Source organism: Cricetulus griseus (genome assembly GCF_003668045.3).
Source record: "Cricetulus griseus strain 17A/GY chromosome 1 unlocalized genomic scaffold, alternate assembly CriGri-PICRH-1.0 chr1_0, whole genome shotgun sequence".
Classification (NCBI taxonomy): Eukaryota; Metazoa; Chordata; class Mammalia; order Rodentia; family Cricetidae; genus Cricetulus; species Cricetulus griseus.
Window position 1 is genome coordinate 60276901 of NW_023276806.1, and position 21563 is coordinate 60298463.

A 21563-nucleotide genomic window follows, 5' to 3' on the forward strand; every position below is an offset into this window, starting at 1 on the left:
GGTCGAGTCCCAGTCTTGGGGAATGGGCAGGAAGTTTTCAGGAGGGTAGGTTGGGAGCCAGCGGGCCTGGCGCGCAGGACACTTGTGTGGGGTCCGGACCATGACATGTGGCGCCGAGTGCTTAGGACTGTCAATCAAGACGCCCTCTCCGGGAAGGACGGCGGGATGGCGCGCTCAGCCGACACCTGGGGACCCGTGCGCGCAGAGTGGGAAGGGGGCGGAAAGGGAGTGGACACGCGACAACCTACACTTCGTTCGGGGAAGGGACCGGAAGGCCGTCCATCGTGACACAACTCTTTATAATCTGAACCAGTGGGTGGCTCTGAAAAGAGCCTTTGAGTTCGCGAACGTCCCCCCCGAGACGCGGGCCCGAGCGGCGGCCTCACTTGCCCTTGGCCTTATGGTGGCTCTCGGTCTTCTTGGGCAGCAGCACGGCCTGGATGTTGGGCAGGACGCCGCCCTGCGCGATCGTCACTTTGCCCAGCAGCTTGTTGAGCTCCTCGTCGTTGCGGATGGCCAGCTGCAGGTGGCGCGGGATGATGCGCGTCTTCTTGTTGTCGCGGGCCGCGTTGCCCGCCAGCTCCAGGATTTCGGCCGTCAGGTACTCCAGCACGGCCGCCATGTACACGGGCGCGCCGGCGCCCACGCGCTCCGCGTAGTTGCCCTTGCGCAGCAGCCGGTGCACGCGCCCCACCGGGAACTGCAGCCCGGCGCGGGACGACCGCGACTTGGCCTTGGCGCGGGCCTTGCCACCTTGCTTGCCGCGGCCAGACATGACGAGAAAACGCAAACACACACTCTCGCAAACAGGAAACTGTACGCCGGCGCCGGCGCCTGACCCTTTTATAGGCAGAGTCCCGATTGCCCGACCGACGCTCTCATTGGCTCGCACGCGGCCTCGCTTCCTGCCCAATGAGGGCGCGCGCACAGAATCCGCTCATTTACATAAGCCCCGCTCCCTCGCCCGAGCGCCGCCGCCAACGCGCGAATCACCACGCGCGTGGCCAGAGCCCTCATTTGCGTGCGGCCGTTCTGAGGCCCGGGTCCTCCAAGGCTATGCCACCGGCCTGCCGCGCTGGGATAGTCGCGCCGTCAGTCGGCTTGGCTTCGCTTCGCTTCGCTTGGGTTCTGCGGGGGCGCAAGCGGGCCGGGTGCGCCCTGCCTCGGAGAGGGCCTGCGGCGAGCGCTGCTGCGGGAGAGGTGTGCCGGGTGTAGCTGACATGTTGCGCCAGCACCGTGGCGCCCCGGGAGCTCGGTCGTCAGCAGCATCTTTGTTGGCAGCCTGTGCGAGGCGTCACGGGAGAGCCAAGCGTCCCTGCGGCAGCTTACCAAGTCACCAAGTGTCGCCCTCCTTCTGAACTCCGCGAAGGCTCTTTGCGGAGACGCCCACCTTCTCTAGGAAAGATGCTGGTGCAACCTCAGATCAAGTCTCGTCCGTCTCTTCACTTTACCAGTGTCTCTCTGCCTTAGCCCTCTTATTTATGACTTACAGTTCTAGGCCCCCCAAATGATCCTTATATAGAATTGCTGCGAGTGTTTTAATTTAGGTCGCTCCTGCTTTTCTAGTTGTCTTCAGAGTTCATTTTTTCCACCCTGATTCGCTTGAGCTGAGCCGTTGGTTAACTATTTTGATTATATACAGGAAATGATAGTGAATGTGTAAGTCAACAAACCTATTTTCTAAGTACAATGAATTTTTGAATGTTGCTGCGTTCATGTTTACTTAGAAAATCCAACGTTTAAATTTCTACAAGTCTTGGGATGCCTTTTCTCAAGCACATTCTGATCTATGTAGAGACTTTCTATTGAGGAAGGTGGAACATACCTAGGAATTAGCTGGTAATAATGATGTCCTGTTTGCCTTCTTGAAACATTGTAAGACCTGCCTGTTAAATGCTTAGTGTTTCACTGCTAGGCGCCTCACAAGTTATACAAGTCAAATAGGTTGATAAGAAAAAATAGAGGCTTCCAAAGACACATTTGGGCACAATGTTAAAATCAGCATTTCATGAGGGCCAAAGATTTATATTACCTCCACAGAAAAGTTTGGAATTCTTATAACCTAAAATTCTATTCATAAATTTCAACAATTATATTGAAATTTTTAGCAGCTGCATTCTTAAGACTGCCAAAGTTAGGTACCACATTGTTAGTGACACAGGAGTCTAGAACTCTGAAGTGGAGATGTGGCAGGGCTGGTGGACTCCCTTTACTACTTTAGGATAGATACTTCCTCATCTCTCTGCAGCTAGAAGCTGAGATATTTTTGTTTGTGGTAGCATAACTCCAATCTGCCTCAGTCCTCTTTTTGTATGCTCTACCTCATCCTCTTTCCCTGGCAAGTTTTAAATTTTATTCTTTGACAATTTCATGCAAGTAAGTAATGTACTTTGATCATATTCACCTGTCATCCCTTTTAACCCTTGTTTCTGTTTTCTTATGAAGCTATTACATTGCACTGGATATAATCCTACTGTAATTAATTTAACTTGATTACATCTGCCAAATGCTTTCAAATAAGGCAAAATACTAAAATACTATGAGTTAAACTTAAATATATCTTTTGTATGGATAAAGTTGAAAACAAACCAATAGCTGATGGCTCTGGTATGGTGTATATAGTCTAATTTTTCAGAATCTATCAATATTTTCTTAAGTGGGGGAAAAGATTTGCCTATTAGATTCTAAGACTGAGAGATTATCCTGGATTAACATCTGAATACACCCTAAATCATGAGAGATTTAAGATGCACACACTATCCCAGAATCCTGAAGAAGTAGGCTTTAATGCAGGTGAAGGAATGAACTTGCTAGTGAGGGCAAGCAGGCAAAAAGCAAGGGTCTCCTTCTCCATGCCTTTCATATAGGCTGCCACAAGAAGGTGTGGCCCAGATTTAAGGGAGATCTTCCCATCTCAAAAGACTTGGGTCATCCCACTTAAGATGGTTTTTGTTTTGTTTTGGTTTGGTTTTTGGTTTTTTGAGACTGGGTCTCTGTGTAGCTTTGGAGCCTATCCTGGCACTCGCTCTGGAGACCAGATTGGCCTCGAACTCACAGAGATCTGCCTGCCTCTGCCTCCCGAGTGCTGGGATTAAAGGCGTGCGCCAGGACTAGATGATTTAACCTAGAAAATGCCTCACAGGTATACCCAGCCACTTGGGTTTTTGCTAATTCTAGATGTAGTCAAGTTGACAAACAAGAATAGCCATCACAACATCTATTTCAAAATTACCTTTGCTAGCTAGCTCTCTTCCGAGAGTTTCATCCTGGAAAGCAAAACAAATCAAAATAGTAAAGCCTACACAAAAACCTATGGCAGTCAAAACTACAGAGAAACCTTGTCTTGGAAAACAAAACTTTACTACAATAATACAAGAGTCATATATTAGTTCAAATACACTATGGTGCAATGTTACATTTACTAAACTACAAAGCACACCTTTATTTACACATTCTAAATATGCTAAGCATATCTAATGAAGTCATACTGACTTTCCACTGACATTTGATATATGAGTGAAAGGCATTTTCTAAGACTTAGCTGTGTGTACATATGTACGCGCTCTTCCACATAGCAAGAGGACAGTGGAATGTCTACCTCCACTCCTCTGCATTGCTCTCTCTTTTTCTTTTCTGTGATGCAGGATCTTTCATTCAACCTGGAGCTTAGTTTCAGCTAGACTTGCTAGCCAGAAGGCCCCGGTGATCTGTCTGTGATCCCAACCCTAGCCTCACACAAGGGCAGAGACCACGTAAGAAATCCATCAACACCACCACCCATATTATTTCACAGCTTCTATTTCAGTTTATTTTTTCAACAACGTTAAATTCAAGTGTGAATATATCACCTTAATACCAGAGTACTATGCGACTTTTCCTAGAGATATGTGTGTGGAGGACCCTGCAAGTGTCATGGCGGGCAGGGAAACAAGAAAACTTGGTTCAGCCCAATTTATCTAGCCAGGGCTGGGCCAAATTTCTAGTCTGACATGTGGTTTATTTTAGGTATATTTAAACAGGGCACAATTTTGGGGGGAAAAAGTTTCCTGATGACAATTAACTCGATCCTGTGTGTACAACAAAGCTTAAGACATGCTTACATTAAAACTATTTACAAAATACATGTGATTCTTCCATAGAGATAGGTACTGTTGACTCAAACAATGCTCAAGATAAGAGTCTAGGGGGAAATGACTGAGCTATCCTGTGGGGTCAGGATTGGGCTAGCTCTAAGATAACATAAAAGCTTAGACATCTCACATAAGGATGGGCTGGTCAGGGGTAGTTTTCCACTTTTGGGCAGGCCTGGACAAGTCCCACGCCCTGTCCCTAAGCTGCTGTGGAGGCTGGCTCAGGCCTGGCCAATCCTAAGTACTATATGGTCCAGGTCTCATCCTTGCTGTTGGGGCTATTGGAGATTGTCCTTCATTCGTGGCTTTTCTTCAGAAACTGCTTGTTCAGTCTCAGGAAACTGAAATTGAAGCCTGATGCTTGTTATGGCATCTGTTGGTCCTTTCACCTGTCCATCCCTTGATGTATCACACCACGTTTAATTTAAAACCCTGGGGACAAGTCCTATGGCTTTTGTTTCCAAAGTTTTCTGAGCCTTGTAAATTTTATCTCCTGGGTCTTCTAGGCCTCCAGGCTTTGCATGAAAAAATGTTTTCATTTGGAGGAAATAGCTATACAATACAGAGACTTCAAGAGAGATATCCCATGGAGGACTGATAACATGATTAACCTTTGGGATTAAACTTTTGATTCAAATTTGGTTTCTTTGAAGCCCCTACCAATGTCTAGCATGCTTGTCATTAAGCCACAGTCCACTGCCATGTTAAACACAGACAAGAGCACAGAGATAGCTATACATGAGGTTTTTGGCAAACACCTAAAACATAAAATTTAGTCAGTTAATTCGGCATCGATTACATTCCAAAAGATCCCTATGGTTCCCTGATGCAGGGCCAGCTTTCATGTTACCATTGCCAATCTTCTGTTGTACTTTGTAGCAAGACCTTAGCATTTGGGTGATCTGTACAATTTGATTTCATTGCTACTTGTCAAATATTATCTGTGGCTAAATATTTCATCTGAGACTTGTGTACAAGGTCTTACATGAATGTTTTCTGGAAATATACTCTTCTTGCACTGAAGTCATTTTGTATTTGCTAAAATAAGCAAACCCAGTTTCAAAGCTTCAGACTCTTAACTACAGCTGGAGCTGTCACATTTCACTGTGCAAATGGCCACCTATCCCATTCTGCCACTGACTGCTTCTTCTCAATCTTTCAAAGACCTCCAACAAAAAATGCATTTCCCCCACTCCAAGTTATTTTCCTAAACATAGTTGTCAACTTGTTTCTAAAGTCTGTTCCTTCACCCAACAGGGCAATGTTATTCAATGTAATCAATATATCCTCACTTCGGCCATATTCCACAAAGCCAAAAGTCATAAACTTGTCCCAGTGTCCTTAGAATATAAAGCAACACAAACAAGTTGGGAGATAGACTTATTATAGTAACCAAAGGTTTTAGGATAAAGGCCTGGGAGACTCAATCACTCATCCAAATTCAAGAGAAAATCAAAGTAGAGACTTAGTCAAGATAGCTGTATTGGGAAGAGGAGCAAATATGAATCCAGTAAGTACACCACCCCACCCCCCACGTCTATCTTCAGGATACTGACTGGCATGAACCTTAAGCAGAGGAACTGGGACAGGCACAAGGTAAGCATAATTCAGCAGTCCTGGTAGTGTGTGGTCTCTTAGACCGTGGCTACAGTTCTGACCCTGCAAGTTGTTATGTCATCATGTGAGGACATCACTTGAACTCATACAAAAGATCTTTTCAGCTCTAGGGTATGTATGGCCTTCCCTTCTGATATGATGCAAGAGAAAGGTAGGACATTGACTTTGTGCCTTCAGCCAAAGAAAGGGAGACATACACAAAATAAGGCAGAGATGGCAGGCTTTCAGTCAGCTCTCAGTTACCCTATTGTCACAAGAGAGGTCTTTTTGTTTTTCCAAAGCACAAGCACCTGCTTCTGTAGGGACTAGGTTCCTGAAGTAGCTCTCCCCATGCTGAAGTCAAACCGCCCTCTATACACCACCTCTATGCCCTTGGGTTGTCAGATACTTGTTTAGGAAGTTCCCTGGGAATTAATTATACAAGAGTCTGGCTCAAGTCTATCTCTTTCTGTTGAATTTTTAGAAACATCTGGCTACTTGGAGCAGAAATACCCAAGGTGGCCTGGGCCCCACCCTGCAGGGACTCTGTGGGAGGAAAAAGTGCAGCACCAACAGCACAGCAGCAATGTGGCAGGAGCCAAGGTAACAATGTAGCAACTGGCTGCGCAGAGAGATGATTCTGCTGCACAGCGCGCTGGGAGACACTGAGGGAAGGTGACACTGCGAAAAAAGGAAAACTAAGGTCTTAGCTGAATTCTACGTTCATGTCAATCTCTCAAATGTGACTCCACATGTCCACTTGAATATCAAGCTATCCAATTTAATGAGACATTCAACTTCTCGACATCACTTCTCCATATTCCATCCAATTAACACTGTCTACCCAGATAGTTGTTCAAGCGAAAAACCTGGGGGCTTCACTGTGGCCAATTTCTCCACAAGACTTACAATTCCACCACAACAGAACTCTAGTCCATCCGGCAAACCTGAGGCGGGGCGCACCCGGCCCGCTTGCGCCCCCGCAGAACCCAAGCGAAGCCAAGCCAAGCCGACCGACGGGGCGACTATCCCAGCGCGGCAGGCCGGTGGCATAGCCTTGGAGGACCCGGGCCTCAGAACGGCCGCACGCAAATGAGGGCTCTGGCCACGCGCGTGGTGATTCGCGCGTTGGCGGCGGCGCTCGGGCGAGGGAGCGGGGCTTATGTAAATGAGCGGATTCTGTGCGCGCGCCCTCATTGGGCAGGAAGCGAGGCCGCGTGCGAGCCAATGAGAGCGTCGGTCGGGCAATCGGGACTCTGCCTATAAAAGGGTCAGGCGCCGGCGCCGGCGTACAGTTTCCTGTTTGCGAGAGTGTGTGTTTGCGTTTTCTCGTCATGTCTGGCCGCGGCAAGCAAGGTGGCAAGGCCCGCGCCAAGGCCAAGTCGCGGTCGTCCCGCGCCGGGCTGCAGTTCCCGGTGGGGCGCGTGCACCGGCTGCTGCGCAAGGGCAACTACGCGGAGCGCGTGGGCGCCGGCGCGCCCGTGTACATGGCGGCCGTGCTGGAGTACCTGACGGCCGAAATCCTGGAGCTGGCGGGCAACGCGGCCCGCGACAACAAGAAGACGCGCATCATCCCGCGCCACCTGCAGCTGGCCATCCGCAACGACGAGGAGCTCAACAAGCTGCTGGGCAAAGTGACGATCGCGCAGGGCGGCGTCCTGCCCAACATCCAGGCCGTGCTGCTGCCCAAGAAGACCGAGAGCCACCATAAGGCCAAGGGCAAGTGAGGCCGCCGCTCGGGGGGGACGTAGGCGAACTCAAAGGCTCTTTTCAGAGCCACCCACTGGTTCAGATTATAAAGAGTTGTGTCACGGTGGACGGTCTTTCGGTCCCTTCCCCGAACGAAGTGTAGGTTGTCGCGTGTCCACTCCCTTTCCGCCCCTTCCCACTCTGCGCGCACGGATCCTCAGGTGTCCGCTGCGCGCGCCATCCCGCCCCGAAGAGGGCGTCTTGATTGACAGTCCTAAGCACTCGGCGCCACAAACAAGTGTCCTGCGCGCCAGGCCCGCTGGCTCCCAACCTACCCTCCTGAAAACTTCCTGCCCATTCCCCAAGGCTGGGACTCCCAGGACGCCCTTCTGCAGAGTGTAGGAAACGGGGACATGTCCCGCAGCCACAGGGACCCGGCCAGACCTCGGGATCGCGGGGGCCTGGGCGGCACTGAACAACCCTAGCTCTGTGACTGCGCGCTTCTCCGGCAGAGCCGGCCCCGGCCGCCCTCCGGTAGCTGCCACAGACCACCCCACCCGCCGAGAGCCTTGGCAAGTCAGCAGGCCGCAGGGCTGGGCAGGGGGCGGGTGGGGATCGTGGGCGGAGCAGATCCGAGCCAATGGCCGGGCCCGGTCCGGTGACGTCACGGCCAATGGCTGGGCAGCGCGGGACTTTCAAGTGTCTGGCCCCGCCTCGCCCAGGGGAGGCCGGCGTCTATAAAGGCGGCCGACTGCGGCCCGCAGCAGGTCCCCGTCGCTCCGGGTCTCTGTGCTCCGCTCTCTGTCCACCATGGCTCGCACCAAGCAGACGGCCCGCAAGTCCACCGGCGGCAAGGCCCCGCGCAAGCAGCTGGCCACTAAAGCTGCCCGCAAGAGCGCGCCGGCCACGGGCGGCGTCAAGAAGCCGCACCGCTACCGGCCCGGCACCGTGGCGCTGCGCGAGATCCGGCGCTACCAGAAGTCCACCGAGCTGCTGATCCGCAAGCTGCCGTTCCAGCGCCTAGTGCGCGAGATCGCGCAGGACTTCAAGACCGACCTGCGCTTCCAGAGCTCGGCCGTCATGGCGCTGCAGGAGGCGAGCGAGGCCTACCTGGTGGGGCTGTTCGAGGACACCAACCTGTGCGCCATCCACGCCAAGCGCGTCACCATCATGCCCAAGGACATCCAGCTGGCCCGCCGCATCCGCGGGGAGCGGGCCTAAGTTACGCTTCTAGGAAATCAACGTAAAAAGGCTCTTTTCAGAGCCACCACGTGTGCCCCGAAGGAGCTGTTCGCCTCTGTCCTCGGGGTGTTTGCGGAGCTGCTGAGATCGCTGTTTGGTACTCTCTTGGTGTTGCACCTGTAGCCCTTAAGTGTTTCTAGGAAAGCTTGTAAACCTTGGTTTTGTTTTTCTAACCTCATCCACCCATCGTCTGGTCTCTTAGTGTAAAAGTATCCTGCTCTGCGCATCCTTAAACTCTGTGCAGTCTAAAACCGTTGTATTTGCTATATCGAGATAGGGCAGGAACTACTGTGTCCCTGATGCAGACCCTTGGGACATACTGCATTTCAGGCCTCTTCAAGGATCGGTCATGTAAGCCTGACCGGAAGTTTCCTACAGTGAGCGTCACGCCTAGTACTGAGTACCCAGCACCTAGGAGTTGCTGAGTATATGGGGGGTTTCGGTCATGATCAGATACTTTGAACCTCGCTTACCTAGCTCGAGCAGAGTCGGCCCTTTTTTGTTCTATTTTCCGCAACGGGTTTTGCTTCCTTTTTTACTGAACTGGTCCCATAGACCAGGCTGTCCTTGAACTCAGAGATCCGCTTGCCTCTGTCTCCCGAGTGCTGGGATTAGAGGTGTGTGCTTTAAATGTTTTTGTTTTGTTCTGTTGCTTGTTTTTTTCTTAGAGCGGGCCTTTCTAAACTAGCTGAACATGCAGGAGACCTGGCTTTCAGTCACCTCAAAGTTGCCGCACTAAATTTCTAGACTGCTGAAGACAAGAGGCTCCTTCCCTTACCTCTGCTAGGTAATGTCTGTTTGCTCATGGTCGTTGGACCACTATTAGAAATACCCAGAGACATTCACCTTCCCTCTGTTCTTCCTCTAACACTTTAGGAATTATCCTTGTTAGCCTCTTGGAATTCAACAATTATTACTATGATCTGACCTTAGGCTTCTGTAGCAATTGGTTAGTTTCTCCCCTTATTTCCATTTAATTTACTTTTAAATTGCCAACCCTTCTGTATAATATATATGCATATGTATATATGCACAGGTGGATGCATATGTATAAGTATATGCATTATTTATCACAGACCTTTCTGTACAGAAATAGGCTATGGATGTCAAGGAGGATCTGCTATTCCTTGGCCTGAGGAGGGCCTTCTGCAGGGGTGGCTGTGGGACCTGAGACTGAAAGACCACAGTAAATAACTCAGGTCACTGTCAGGTACTTTCCCTCTTGTCAACTGCCTGAAACTTGCTGGAAGTCTTTCAGGAAGCAAAACTAAGCTTTGTCTAAATATTTGAGGCATTATCAGCCCAAGGCTCTTTGAATTCATGACACTGGTAGTCAGTGACCCAGGGACACATGCTCTTTCACCTCTCTGCCACTTGGGAGCCCCCAGAGCTGTGAGGAGGATCTAAAATTTGCTCTGCACCAAGAAAATGTGGGCAACAAAGACAGCCTGTTAACTGGGGTAGGGATCAGAGTCTCAGAAAACCTGCTTTACATCCGTTTCCTAATCCTCTTGATATTGACACTTGAGTCACTGAGGAGTGGAGAAACTGAAACAGAAATACTTTTTTAAATATTTCCCTTTTGAAAGGAGTGAACAAAGCGGGAAACCGAGGACTGGGACTGTGGTTACTCCTGATGGTGTTTCTCCTAGTTTTCAGCCCTAGCCCCCGCTGGGATTTTTCCAGTAGATTTTTTTTGTGAACTGAATTATGCTCCTGGTCCCCCCATTTTTTTGTTGAAGCCCTATACTGAGTACCTCAATGTGGAACTAGAACCTTTAAATCAGCTGTGCCTATTACAAAATGGTGTTTGTAAATGAGTATTAGAACACACAGGGGGAACAGGAATGCAGAAAGAAGGTGGCCAATGCCAGCCAGGGAGAAAGGCTCAATACTACTTGGCTTTGTATGTCCAGTCTCCAGAATTGTGAGAAACTTTCTTCTGGTTAAACTACCCAATATATGACATTCTGTTGGAGTGCCCTGCTATGGTTTGAGTTTTCTGGGTTCAAAATTAAGCCGTTCAAAAGTCTCCAGTGTGGCTATGTTGAGAGGTGAGGGAATCATTAGTAGAATATGAGGACATCATTATTAATTATTAATAATTAATTGATGTATACCCTCAGGAAATCGTTCTAGCAAAAGCTAGTTATCATAAAAGTGAGACCATCATATCTGCTTGCCCTTTCTGCATGTGGAGAGGTCCCTTTCTGTTTCTCCACAGTATTGTAAAGCAGCCAAGAACCGTGCTGTTTGGGGCATCCAGTCACTAGAATTGCAAGCCAAATATACATCTTTCTAAAGAACTTAGCCTTGGGTGTTTTGTTACAGCAACAGAAAATAAACTAACAGGATCCCAGTCGACTTACCCAGCTCACTTAGTTTCTGTTCAGGGCCTCATTTCCTTTTCAGAGTCACAGTGGACGATCAGGTCCTTCCCACCTGTTCAGATATAAGCAGGAAGTTTAGCAGTGGCTTACAGCTGTGTGGAGACAGCACATTTGCACCCATCGTCTTATTGAAATTCAATTCAAAGATTGAACCACAAAGTTCTCAGAACATAAGTGACTTTCTAGTACATCAAAGCTATTAGTAGCTAACAGACCCATAAACATGCAGATTTACACGCTTGAATAGAAACTAAGGCAGATATAACAGCAAGATGCCAACCAATTTAGATACCAAAGATAGCCAAGATTGCCCCACCCACACCAGAAATCTGGATGACCACAGCCTGCATGTGTCATGTTCTAAGGCAATCAGGGGTCCCTAGCTTAGTAGGAATAGCTATGGCCTGCCTTGGCCCGTCTCACTTTAGGGCTGTTTCATTCCTTTCTATGACTTGTAAGAACTGGCTTGCCAAAATCAGACTACAGGAAGTAGGAGAGAATGGAAAAAAGGAAAGGGGGGAGGGTGTTTACACTGGGCAGTGCAAGACCTGGCCTCTCTTGGCTGGTGTGGGAAAATGGAAGCCCTCTCTTGTTTAATTTTTTTCTGGTTTCCTATCAAAGGGAAGCCTTTGAGACCTTTGACTTGCCTGCCTCACAGTCTCTCTTCCAAGGCTGCTACCCAACAACTGTGGACACTGACCATGAATGAATTAAGTCACGTTCTCCGCTCAACTGCCTTAGGCCTGGTCTTTCATAGGGGAAGAAAAAAGAGTGTATGCTTACTTTCTGAGGAAATAACAGATTGTTTAACCAAATTCCTCTCACCCAGCCAGGAACCAGGCTTTTCCAGGACACACAGCATCCACCTTAGGGACAGGACAACGCGCACACACACACACACACACACACACACCATCCCCCAACCCTCAAAACTTCCCAGAGTAGAGGCAACAGAATTTGACTCTTACTGTGATCTGGGAAGACTGTGAGGAATTCTCCAGAGCCTTTAGGGCTTCCTCAGCTGCCACAGGCAATGTAATGACAGCACTGACACTTGACATTCCTGCCTCTGTCCTCCATTCTTACCACGGTCTTCCATACACCATCTTAGGCCTATTAAACCTTTGGGATATCTTTTTGGTTTGAGAAACCAAGACAAAGTAGTATCATTTTCTTAATGTCAGTATCAAAACATAGGATCTAGAAAGATAGCTCAGTAATGTTCTTTCAGCAGACCCAAATTGGGTTCCTAGTACCCAACAACCTCATTTGGGAAGCTCACAACCACCTGTAACTCAAGCTCCAGGGATTCAATGCCCTCTAATGGCTTCTGGACACCCACAAATATGGCATATGTTACATAGACATATACACATAAATAAAAGAGTAACAATGATTAAAGTACAGAAGGAGTACTCCACTTTCAGATCAGACAATACAAAAAAAAAATCAGTTAAAAAGAATTCACTCTCTTGAAAATTCTCATAACAGACCTGGCCAGAGGCTCAGGAGGTAAAGTCACGTGCTAACAAGCCTGAATTCAATCCCCAGAAGCAGAAAATCAACTCCTGACAGTTGTCATCTGCCCTGGGTCATAGTGTTCGCACACTCTCTATCTCTCTCTCTGTCTCTCTCTGTGTCTCTCTCTGTCTCTGTCTCTCTCTCTCTCTGTTTGTCTCTCTCTCTCTCTCTCTCTCTCTCTCTCTCTCTCACACACACACACACACACACACACACACACACACACAAATAAGTAAATTTAAAGGAAAGAAGATTCTCATAACATCAGGTATTTCCAGGAAAAGTCAGCCATAAAACTGGTATTATTCATGGGTTGTGGATTTTTATACAGCTGATGGTGGCCTCAGCTAGGACAAAAGGAGAAATGGACACAGGTGGAGTGATGGCTAAAAGGGGCAAGAGGAACAGTTAAACAGATTTGGTGACTTGGCATTTGGAGACTGCAAGAAGGAACCTCTGGCTTGAGGAGGAGTTCTTAACCCTGGGTGACTCTTCCACAGCAATTGCCTAAGACCATTGGAAAACATATTTATATTGCAATTCATAACTAGCAAAATTGCAATTATGAAATAGCAATGAAATAATTGTATGGTTGGGGATCACTGAACATGAGGAACTGTGTGGTGGAATAGAGTTTGGTTTAAGTTTGTAAAGATGTGTTGCTGTTTTCCCCTGCCTGCCTAAGGCACCTGATTGGTCTAATAAAAAGCTGAATGGCCAATATCTAGGCAGAGGAGGGATAGATGGGACTGGAGGGCAGAGAGCAAAGGGGGCAGCCACCTAGACACGGAGGAAGCAGGAAAGCAGGATGGACAGAGCATAGATGAGGTAAATGAGCCCCAGGGCAGCACATGGATTAATAGAAATGGGATAATTTCAGTTTAAAACAAAAAAGCTAAGCTAGCTAGAAACAAGCCATGATTTGGGGGGTGGCAGTCCAAGAAAGCCTGCTACAGAACAGTATTAAGGAGTTGCTGCATTAGGAAAGTTGAGAACCACAGAACTAGAAGATAATGGTCGATTTCAGTAAGGCAGAAAATGATGACCAAGAAAAGCAACTGAATCCAGAGCCAAGAAGTTACACTAAGTACAAATCCTGATACAGAAACTGAGAATCCTTGTATCTAAGAGAACACTCTTCTGAAAGCTGGGAATTTTAACCTATTCACTGAGGTGACTCAGCCAGACATACTTGTGGGGAAGCTCTAGGCAGATAGCTAAAAGGATAATAACAGAAGGCAGAGGACTGGATGAAATGTACCCAAGCATTAGAAGAGAAGAGGCTAGAGAAATGGCTTAGCAGTTAAGATCACTTACTGCCCTTGTAGAGAACCTGAGTTCAGTTCCCAGCCTGCGTGTCAGACATCTCACAACCACCCGTAACACTAGCTTCAGGGAACCCAACACCCTCCTCTGGCCTCTGCAGCACCTTCATTCACACACACACACACACACACACACACACACACACACACACACACACACAAACACATAAAAAAGACTAAGGTTTAAGTATCCAGTCCATAGAATTTTGATGGGAGAACTCCTAAACTAGAAAGTACAGCTGTAGAGAGATGAAAAACAGGAGGAGAGAGAGTGGCTGAAGGGGGAAAGGGGGTATCAACTGGGCCACACTGTGCAGTGACACTTGGAAATGAGAATAGCGTGTTTCTTAAGCTCAGGTTGAGGTAGAATCACAGCAACCTCACAAAGACGTCAAGGACACTCAAGTATTTTGCCCAAACTCCCACAAGTAGTGTCAAGGCAAAAGTATGAAAGGGACCCCAAAGTTCATATACTTAAGGATAAAACTCAAACAGTTCATATTGGAAGCTCAAAGAGGAAGTGGCAAGAAGCACGAGACACCCAGGGCTCAGTGCCTCACTGTCACTTGACTCTTCTGCTTCTCAGCTCAACTCCATAAACAGGTAGGGGACAGACTCCTCCACACGATACCAGGCATGAGTTTGTCATGCCTACGCTTTGAAATCTCTCCAGGCTCTTTGCCCTTTTACCGTTCATTCTACAGCACCTGCCGAGTACAGAGAATCAGAACCCCAGGGAACATTCACAGACTCTCAGTCCTGGCTCTACCTCCTACCACTGCAGGGCTGGGCAGAATCAGAATCTTCGTCTCGAAAGATGACCCTCATCTCTGAAGTGGAGATGATAGATGGGCCAGTGGTGTTTGCAGGCATTTAGGGAAATAACTCCCACAATGACAAACGTGTGTCATCTTAAACAAACAATATAAACATTTCACTGTTGTTAAATATTCAAAAAATAAAGCTACAAAGCCACGCACCCCTGAATTGCAAAATGACCCCCCTTTCTATCTTCCACCCCTGACTCCTTACCCTGGCCTTTAACTAAATTCACAAGCTATTCACCTGTCAACACAAACCCCACATTTCATCACAGCAATAGTAACACACAGGTTTGGAGACCAGGCTGAAATCAAGTTGCCATGTGCCCTCCAAGGGCTCTGGAGATAATCTTTCCTTAGTTCCCAGTGACTTCCTGTATCCTTTGGCTTAGAATGACAGAACTCGAGGCTCGGTCTTCTTTTTCACACCAACTTACTCCGTGTCTCTCTCCATGGACTCAAACACCATCTTCTTTCTCAAACATATCACCAATATTTGAATTTAAGGCCTAAATTAAGGGTGGCTTCATTTAAAAACCCGTGCCCAGTTACTTATGTGAAAATCCTATTTCCAAATGAAAAACAAAATATCCATGAACATACTGCAATGGACTTTAATCGGACTGATAGATTTAAGCTAAATATGAAGAAAGCTTACCTGGGGCAGGTTGGTTCAAAAAAAAAGTCTTGCACTCAAGGCATGAGGTCAAGTGGAAGACTTCGGGACCAAAGTTCTTGAGAAGAAGGCATCAGCCATAGCAATGGGCCAGAAACCACTCATACTACTGCACACAGAAGCTTGCCCAGGTCTGGACTCGGGAAAGAGCAGAAAGGAGCTCTTGGATAAGAAAAGGAATTAAAGGTGACCTCTCTACCTGAGTTCCTGGGAAGAGGGCACCAACTTTCCCATGACAGGAGTTTGGGAGAATGTAGTTGTCCCAACCCGTGATACAGCAGCCTAGGGCAAGAAGTCCAGGGAGGGGAATGGGGACAAGAGACGTGACAGAATGACCACAAGACAGGATTCTGATCAAGTGACAAATTTTATTTTTTCCAGGCTAGCTTATATAGTCAGTAGTATGGGGTAAAGGGGAGGGGGAGAAGAGGCCAAGAGCCTGGTTTTAGTTCAAGCAGGATGTTAGAAAATATAGAAGGAGGATATTGGCAGGGTAAAAGGTTCTTGGGTGGTGGGGAGTGTTACCTAGGTAATTGGTGGGACTTGGGAGGGTTGCTTAGGTAAGTGGGCCTGTGGTTGGAACAAAGGTTTGACGTCTGGGTCATGTTGTTCCTTCTGGGTGCTCGGGCTTCTAGAAGCCATTTATAATCAAAAGACAGTTCTATAACTGTGTGGCTTACCAAGTTTGGCTTAAAGGTTCACGCCAAGCTGTATGGTTCCCAAAAGGAGAATGACCTAAACCCACAGGGTCCCGAAACACAAGATGTCAAGGGGGAGGACCAGAGATAAAAAGATAAAGAAGACAGAAAGTTTGGGAGCAGAAGGTCTTGCATGAACTGACAGCTCATGTCCAGCAACTACATGAGTTTATTAAGAACTACAGTATCTTATTATATACTGTTTGCAGGGGAAATGGGCCAAGGTCAACAGAAAGCTAAATTAGAAGAAAAATGTTGGCAAAGAGAAAACAGGATATCTTAGGCACAGCAGCTCTCAGACTGATAACCACAGCATTTCTTAGGGGAAAGCCAGGAACCAAAAGCTTAACTCCTTGGGATTCCTAGCTCCAGCTGTGGCTGAACTAGGGTTCCCTTTGCACTTTCATCAGGGCCTCTGAGAGTCTTGGTTCAGCCTGGCTCCCAACAGAAGACCTTGCCTGGAGAAGTTTTAGGTTGTGCCAGAGCCCAGCTGTAAATGGCAGTGGCAAGTGGCACTGTCCTTCAGGCAGCTGGCACTGTGGATCTGGAAAGAGAGCTAGAGGCACAGCTGGTTTCTCTCAACCACCCAGGGGACATACAGTAGCCTCTGGGAATCCCTGGGGTGAGTTTATGCCCCAGGACAGTCATCTGGGGAATACCTGCACCACTTACAGAGCTGATGGAGGCAGGAAAGGAAGGCAGAAAATATTATCCTGAAACCAAAGGGGAAAAATAGGGAAATATGATCTATGTGTGTGTTTCTCAGCACTAATATTCTACTTTTCTGTTAAAGACATATGTCCGACTTCCATACTTGTGCCGTGGTACGTACATACCCCTCCACACAAAATAAGTAAATGTAATAAAATTAAAAACAAATAAATAAAAGTATATGTGGGGGAGTGGATGGAGTCCTGAGTGAATATATATGCATGTGCATGGCCATTTCAAGGACCCCAATGCCTGAGACCCATGGAAATGGCAAAGCCTTACCCAGGTGAGGCTCAGACGTGTGACTAATATGGTCCAAATGTGAGTGTTTATGAATGATTGGCCAGTGTGTGCAGAAACTGTCAACCATTGCTTGCTCCTCCCAGAAGGTAACAGCCCGAGACCACTCCCCTACAGGGACCTGCCACTGGTACTAGCTAATCCTGCCTCCTTGTTCTGTGCATAGCAAATGAAGTTTCACGATTGTGTGGCAGGTGCCCTCCTCCAAAGTGAGTACAGTCCACCCTGTCACAGCTTTTCTGTGTGTGTGTGTCTGTGGTTTCTTCATTCCCCGGTCAGGTTTCCATGACGAAGCCCTGCAGGACGAGGCACGTGTATTAACAGACCTTCACATTATCATGTGCAGTTTTCTTTCCCTTTTTGTTTTGTATTCATTTATGTATTTACTTATTTGTCTAGTTGTGGTGCTTCTGGGTTGAATTCAGGACCTTGCACATAGTAAAAGATACTCTATAATACTCTTGGTTTTTACATTTCTTTTCTTGTTTGGTTTTGGTTTTGGTTTTGTTTGTGGAGACAGGGTTTCTCTGTGTAACAGTCCTGGCTGTCCTGAAACTCACTTTGTAGACCAGGTTGGCCTTAACTCACTGACATCCTCCTGCGTCTGCCTCCTGAGTGCTGGGATTAAAGGTGTGTGCCACCACTGCCCAACTACATTTATTTCTGTGTGTGTGTGTGTGTGTGTGTGTGTGTGTGTGTGTGTGTGTGTGTGTGTGTGTGTACATGTGCCACAGAGCATGTGTGGCGATCAGAGATCTATTCCCTCCTTTCATTGTGTGAGTCTGGGATTTAACTCGGCTTCAGGCTTGGTAGCAAGTGTCACCCACTGAGGCATCTTGATAGCTCAAGGCCTTGTTTTTTTGAGGCAGGTCCTTTCTATACAGTCTAGGCTAGACTCTAACTTATGGTTCTCCTGCCTCTGCCTCCCAGGTATTGCCATCACACTGGGCACAATGTATAATTTTTAGGTAGTACTAGGAATTGAACCTTGGGCCTCCTGTATGTGAGGCAGGTGATTTACCACTGAGCCACGGCCACAGCCCCCATGCAGATTTTAGACAAATATTTTAGTAAAACTCAAAAGCATCAGAACATACCACCAAGTTATTTCACCTGCGTGATCATCAGCTTCTTTTATGAACTGGGGATGGTTTTCCTTTGGGCAGGGGCACTCTGAAACTATACAACATGCTGGAAGAACTCTAAATTATCTGTCCTGTCGGATGCTCAGTTTACTCCACTGTAGAATCAACAACATTGGCCTTCCAGGATTCATTCTGAGGAGCTGAAATGTGTGTTGAGAGCACTGGAACACAGCAGACTTCCCGGTCCTCTGTTTTTAATTGTGTTTTTCTTTTGTTTTGTTTTTATTTTTTACTATTTTATGTTAAAAGCAATATCAATCAAAGAAAAAGAGCTGGCATGAGCTGAAATATTTCCCTCTATGTTTCTATGGTAAGCAGAATTCTAAAGTGGTCTCAGTGACTGCTAGCTTCTAGTATCCTTCATTTAATCCCCTTCCTTTCAGTAGAAATAGAATCTGTGACTTACTTGTATTTAAGAAAAATATGACAGGGAGTGGGGAGATGACTCAGTGGTCAAGAGCACTGGCTACTCTTACAGGGGACCCAGGTTCAGTTCCCAACACCCACACGGCTGCTTAAAATACCCTTAACTGGGCTGGGTGGTGGTGACACACACCTTTAGTCCCAGCACTTGAGAGGCAGAGGTAGGCAAATCTCAGTGAGTTCAAGGCCAGCCTGGTCTACAGAGTGAGTGCCAGGACAGCCAGGACTATACAGAGAAACCCTGTCTTGAAAAGCCAAAAAAAAGAAAAAGCCTTAACTGCAAATCCAAAGGATCTGGCCCCCTCTTCTGGCCTCACTGACATCATCAGGCACATACGTGGTGTGCATACACATGCAAGCAAACACTAATACATATAAAATAAAAGCAAATTAAAAACAAATGACAATTAGTTGAGGTGAAACACTCCTGTATTGTCCCGATACTGTGCTTAGGAAACTGAGTGTCTTAGTCACATTCCTCTTGCTGTGAAGAGACACCATGACAATAACAACTCTTATTAAAAAAAAAAAAAAAAAGAGCATTTAATTGGTGCTTGCTTACAGTTCAGAGGTTTAGTCCACCGTCATGGGGGCATGCAGGCTGGAATAAGTAGCTTGAGAGTTCTACCTCCAAATCAACAGGCAGCAGGAAGAGAGACACTGGGCCTGGCTTGAGCATTTGAAACCCCAAAGCTCATGCCTATTGTGCCAGGTTCGAGGAGCCCAGAGACTAACCCAAGGAGTCAACACTCTGATGCAAAAGCAAAAGGTTTCTTTTTATTTCAAGCTGGCCAGCTAGGATCTCACTGCATGGCAGGCAAATGAGATCCCACCCAGCCAAAAAGAGAAGCTTTTAAAGGGGCAGACCATAAGGTTGAAGGCCACAAATTACAGAGTTTCCATGGTTACTTAAGGTCATACAAAGTACAGAGTTAGTCAGTAACTATACATTTTAAGGGAGATACATTTGACTGAGATAAGACAGGACATGGGCTTGCAGGGTTACAGAGTCACAGGGTCTGACAATTATCCCCTGGGATGGGGAATCTTTACAACCAGCAGGGCACCTTTACAACCAAAAATTAGCAAAGGAATGCCAACAAGAGTGATGGATAGTCATCTCTGCTTCTCTGGGAGCAGGGCTCAGGCGCCAGCCATGGCATTCCCAGCCATTAGAAGTCTCCCCCCCCCCTTTTTTTTTCTTTTTGGAACCCAAGTTTTTTAAATTTTTATTAATTTGAATTTTTGGTCCCTCAATGCCCAGTAACGCACTTCCTCCAACATGACCACACCTACCCCAACAAGGCCACACCTCCTCATGCCACTCCCTAGGTATTCACATATATGAGCCTATGGGGACCATTATTATTCAAACCACCACACTAAGATAGAAGGATAATTAAGAGTTTGAAGTCAATATGGCCTACATAGCAAGATCTTGCCTTTAAAAAAAAGAAATAAAGCCTGGCAGTGGTGGTACATGCCTTTAATACCAGCATTTGGGAGTCAGAGGCAGGCAGATCTCAGTGAGTTCCAGGCCAGCCTGGTCTACAGACCAAGTTCCAGGAAAGCCAGAGCGGTTTGTTACACAAAGAAACCCTGTCTGGAAAAATAAAAACAAAACGTCTGTGTGTGTGTGTGTGTGTGTGTGTGTGTGTGTGTGTGTGTGTGTGTAAAGAAATAAAGATAGAGGTGTGCTCACCGGAGGTGGGGTGGTGGAGGTTGGGGTGGAAGCCTCAAGCCCTCCCTGGGGTAACTGAGTGCTGGGACTACAGCACTAGACCCAGTTTGGCGTTCAGAGTTTCATGTGATTGTATTTTTAATGAGGCTGGGGATAGTGGAGTCCCAATCCCAGGCCTGTAGGTTACCCTTTAACCCCAGGGATTCCTGTGCCTTTTGTTGTTCTCGTTATCTTTGCCCTTAATTTAAATTGGTTGCTGTTTGTGTTATTGAGATTTTTCTCAACTATTTCTCAGAAGGTATTTTGAAATACATTCATTCTTTCCACAAAATCTTGCAGTAAGGTTTTGTTTGTTTAGGTTTGGGTTGACTGTGTTTTGTTTTATTTGAGGCTTTTGTTTGGTTGGGTTTTGGTGGTGGTAGTTTTTGAGACATGGTTTCACTTTGTAGTCCAAGATGACCTCAAGCTCCAAATCCTCCTGTATTAGCTCCCCACATAGCATGGTTACAAGTATGTACCAACATACCTGGTAGCTATTTTGTACAGTTCTGTCTTGTTAGTTTTTGTTTTTATTTAATATGATTAGGAGTTATTTGGTTGTGTTTGTTTGTGTTTGAAATAGGGCCTCACGTTCTAACAAAAGCTAGTCTGGAACTCTTAGGAAATCCAAAATGACCTCAGGTTTGTAGCAGTCTCCTGCCTCCGACTCCCTAGGGCTGTGGGAGGGGGGGTGGGGGGGTGTCTCTACTGGTGTCAGGCAGAGAAGCAAACCTGGAAGAGATGAGAATGAAAACTCAGGTTAGACTGACTTCATCAACCAGGATCAGGACTTCTAAAGCAGCTGGCATCGGGCAGTTTATTCCCAACATATTTAAGCCCAGTATAAATTGGGGGGAAGGTTTCCTGGTGTAATACAATCCCCAGTGCACAAGGAAGCTTAATTACATTGAAATGGGATTCATGTGATTTCTTCCAAGAAGATGGGTTCTAGAGATAGGCTGCCTGTCCTAGCTTAAGGGCCTAGGGAAGGCTCTCGCCTGGTCTCAGTCATGCAGATAGCACAGAAGTCGTTTGGGCTCTTAGTTACCTCTGGCCCTAGTTGTGGGAGCTTGGGGGAACCTCTAGCTGTGAGAGTCATTTAGACTACTAGCCTCCTGGTTGTAGGAGCTTGATATGGCCTGGCCCCACAGATAATTCAGATCACAGAGCTATTAA

The 21563-nt window shown here is 47.1% G+C and overlaps 3 protein-coding genes across 3 annotated transcripts; 2 read left to right on the top strand and 1 right to left on the bottom strand.

Moving 5' to 3' along the window:
- Nucleotides 1-280: 280 nt before the first annotated feature.
- On the bottom strand, nucleotides 281-830 carry LOC100757772 (histone H2A type 2-A). The gene has a single exon (XM_027393692.2). The coding sequence runs from the start codon at nucleotides 773-775 to the stop codon at nucleotides 383-385; it is 393 nt and encodes a 130-aa protein (XP_027249493.1). The 5' UTR covers nucleotides 776-830; the 3' UTR covers nucleotides 281-382.
- A 6181-nt stretch (nucleotides 831-7011) lies between these two features.
- LOC100758065 (histone H2A type 2-A) lies at nucleotides 7012-8032 on the top strand. The gene has a single exon (XM_027393690.2). It carries the CDS (start codon nucleotides 7061-7063, stop codon nucleotides 7451-7453), a length of 393 nt encoding a protein of 130 aa, XP_027249491.1. The 5' UTR covers nucleotides 7012-7060; the 3' UTR covers nucleotides 7454-8032.
- Nucleotides 8026-10967, top strand: LOC107979446 (histone H3). Its single transcript, XM_035450322.1, is given in 2 exon segments — nucleotides 8026-8188; nucleotides 8191-10967. Coding segments are annotated over 2 exon segments (579 nt in total). The 5' UTR covers nucleotides 8026-8055; the 3' UTR covers nucleotides 8637-10967.
- The last annotated feature ends 10596 nt before the right edge of the window (nucleotides 10968-21563 follow it).

Bases quoted from the DNA above. Each gene is read 5' to 3' on its own strand.
- LOC100757772 (XM_027393692.2), bottom strand. From the start codon at position 775: ATGTCTGGCCGCGGCAAGCAAGGTGGCAAGGCCCGCGCCAAGGCCAAG.
- LOC100758065 (XM_027393690.2), top strand. From the start codon at position 7,061: ATGTCTGGCCGCGGCAAGCAAGGTGGCAAGGCCCGCGCCAAGGCCAAG.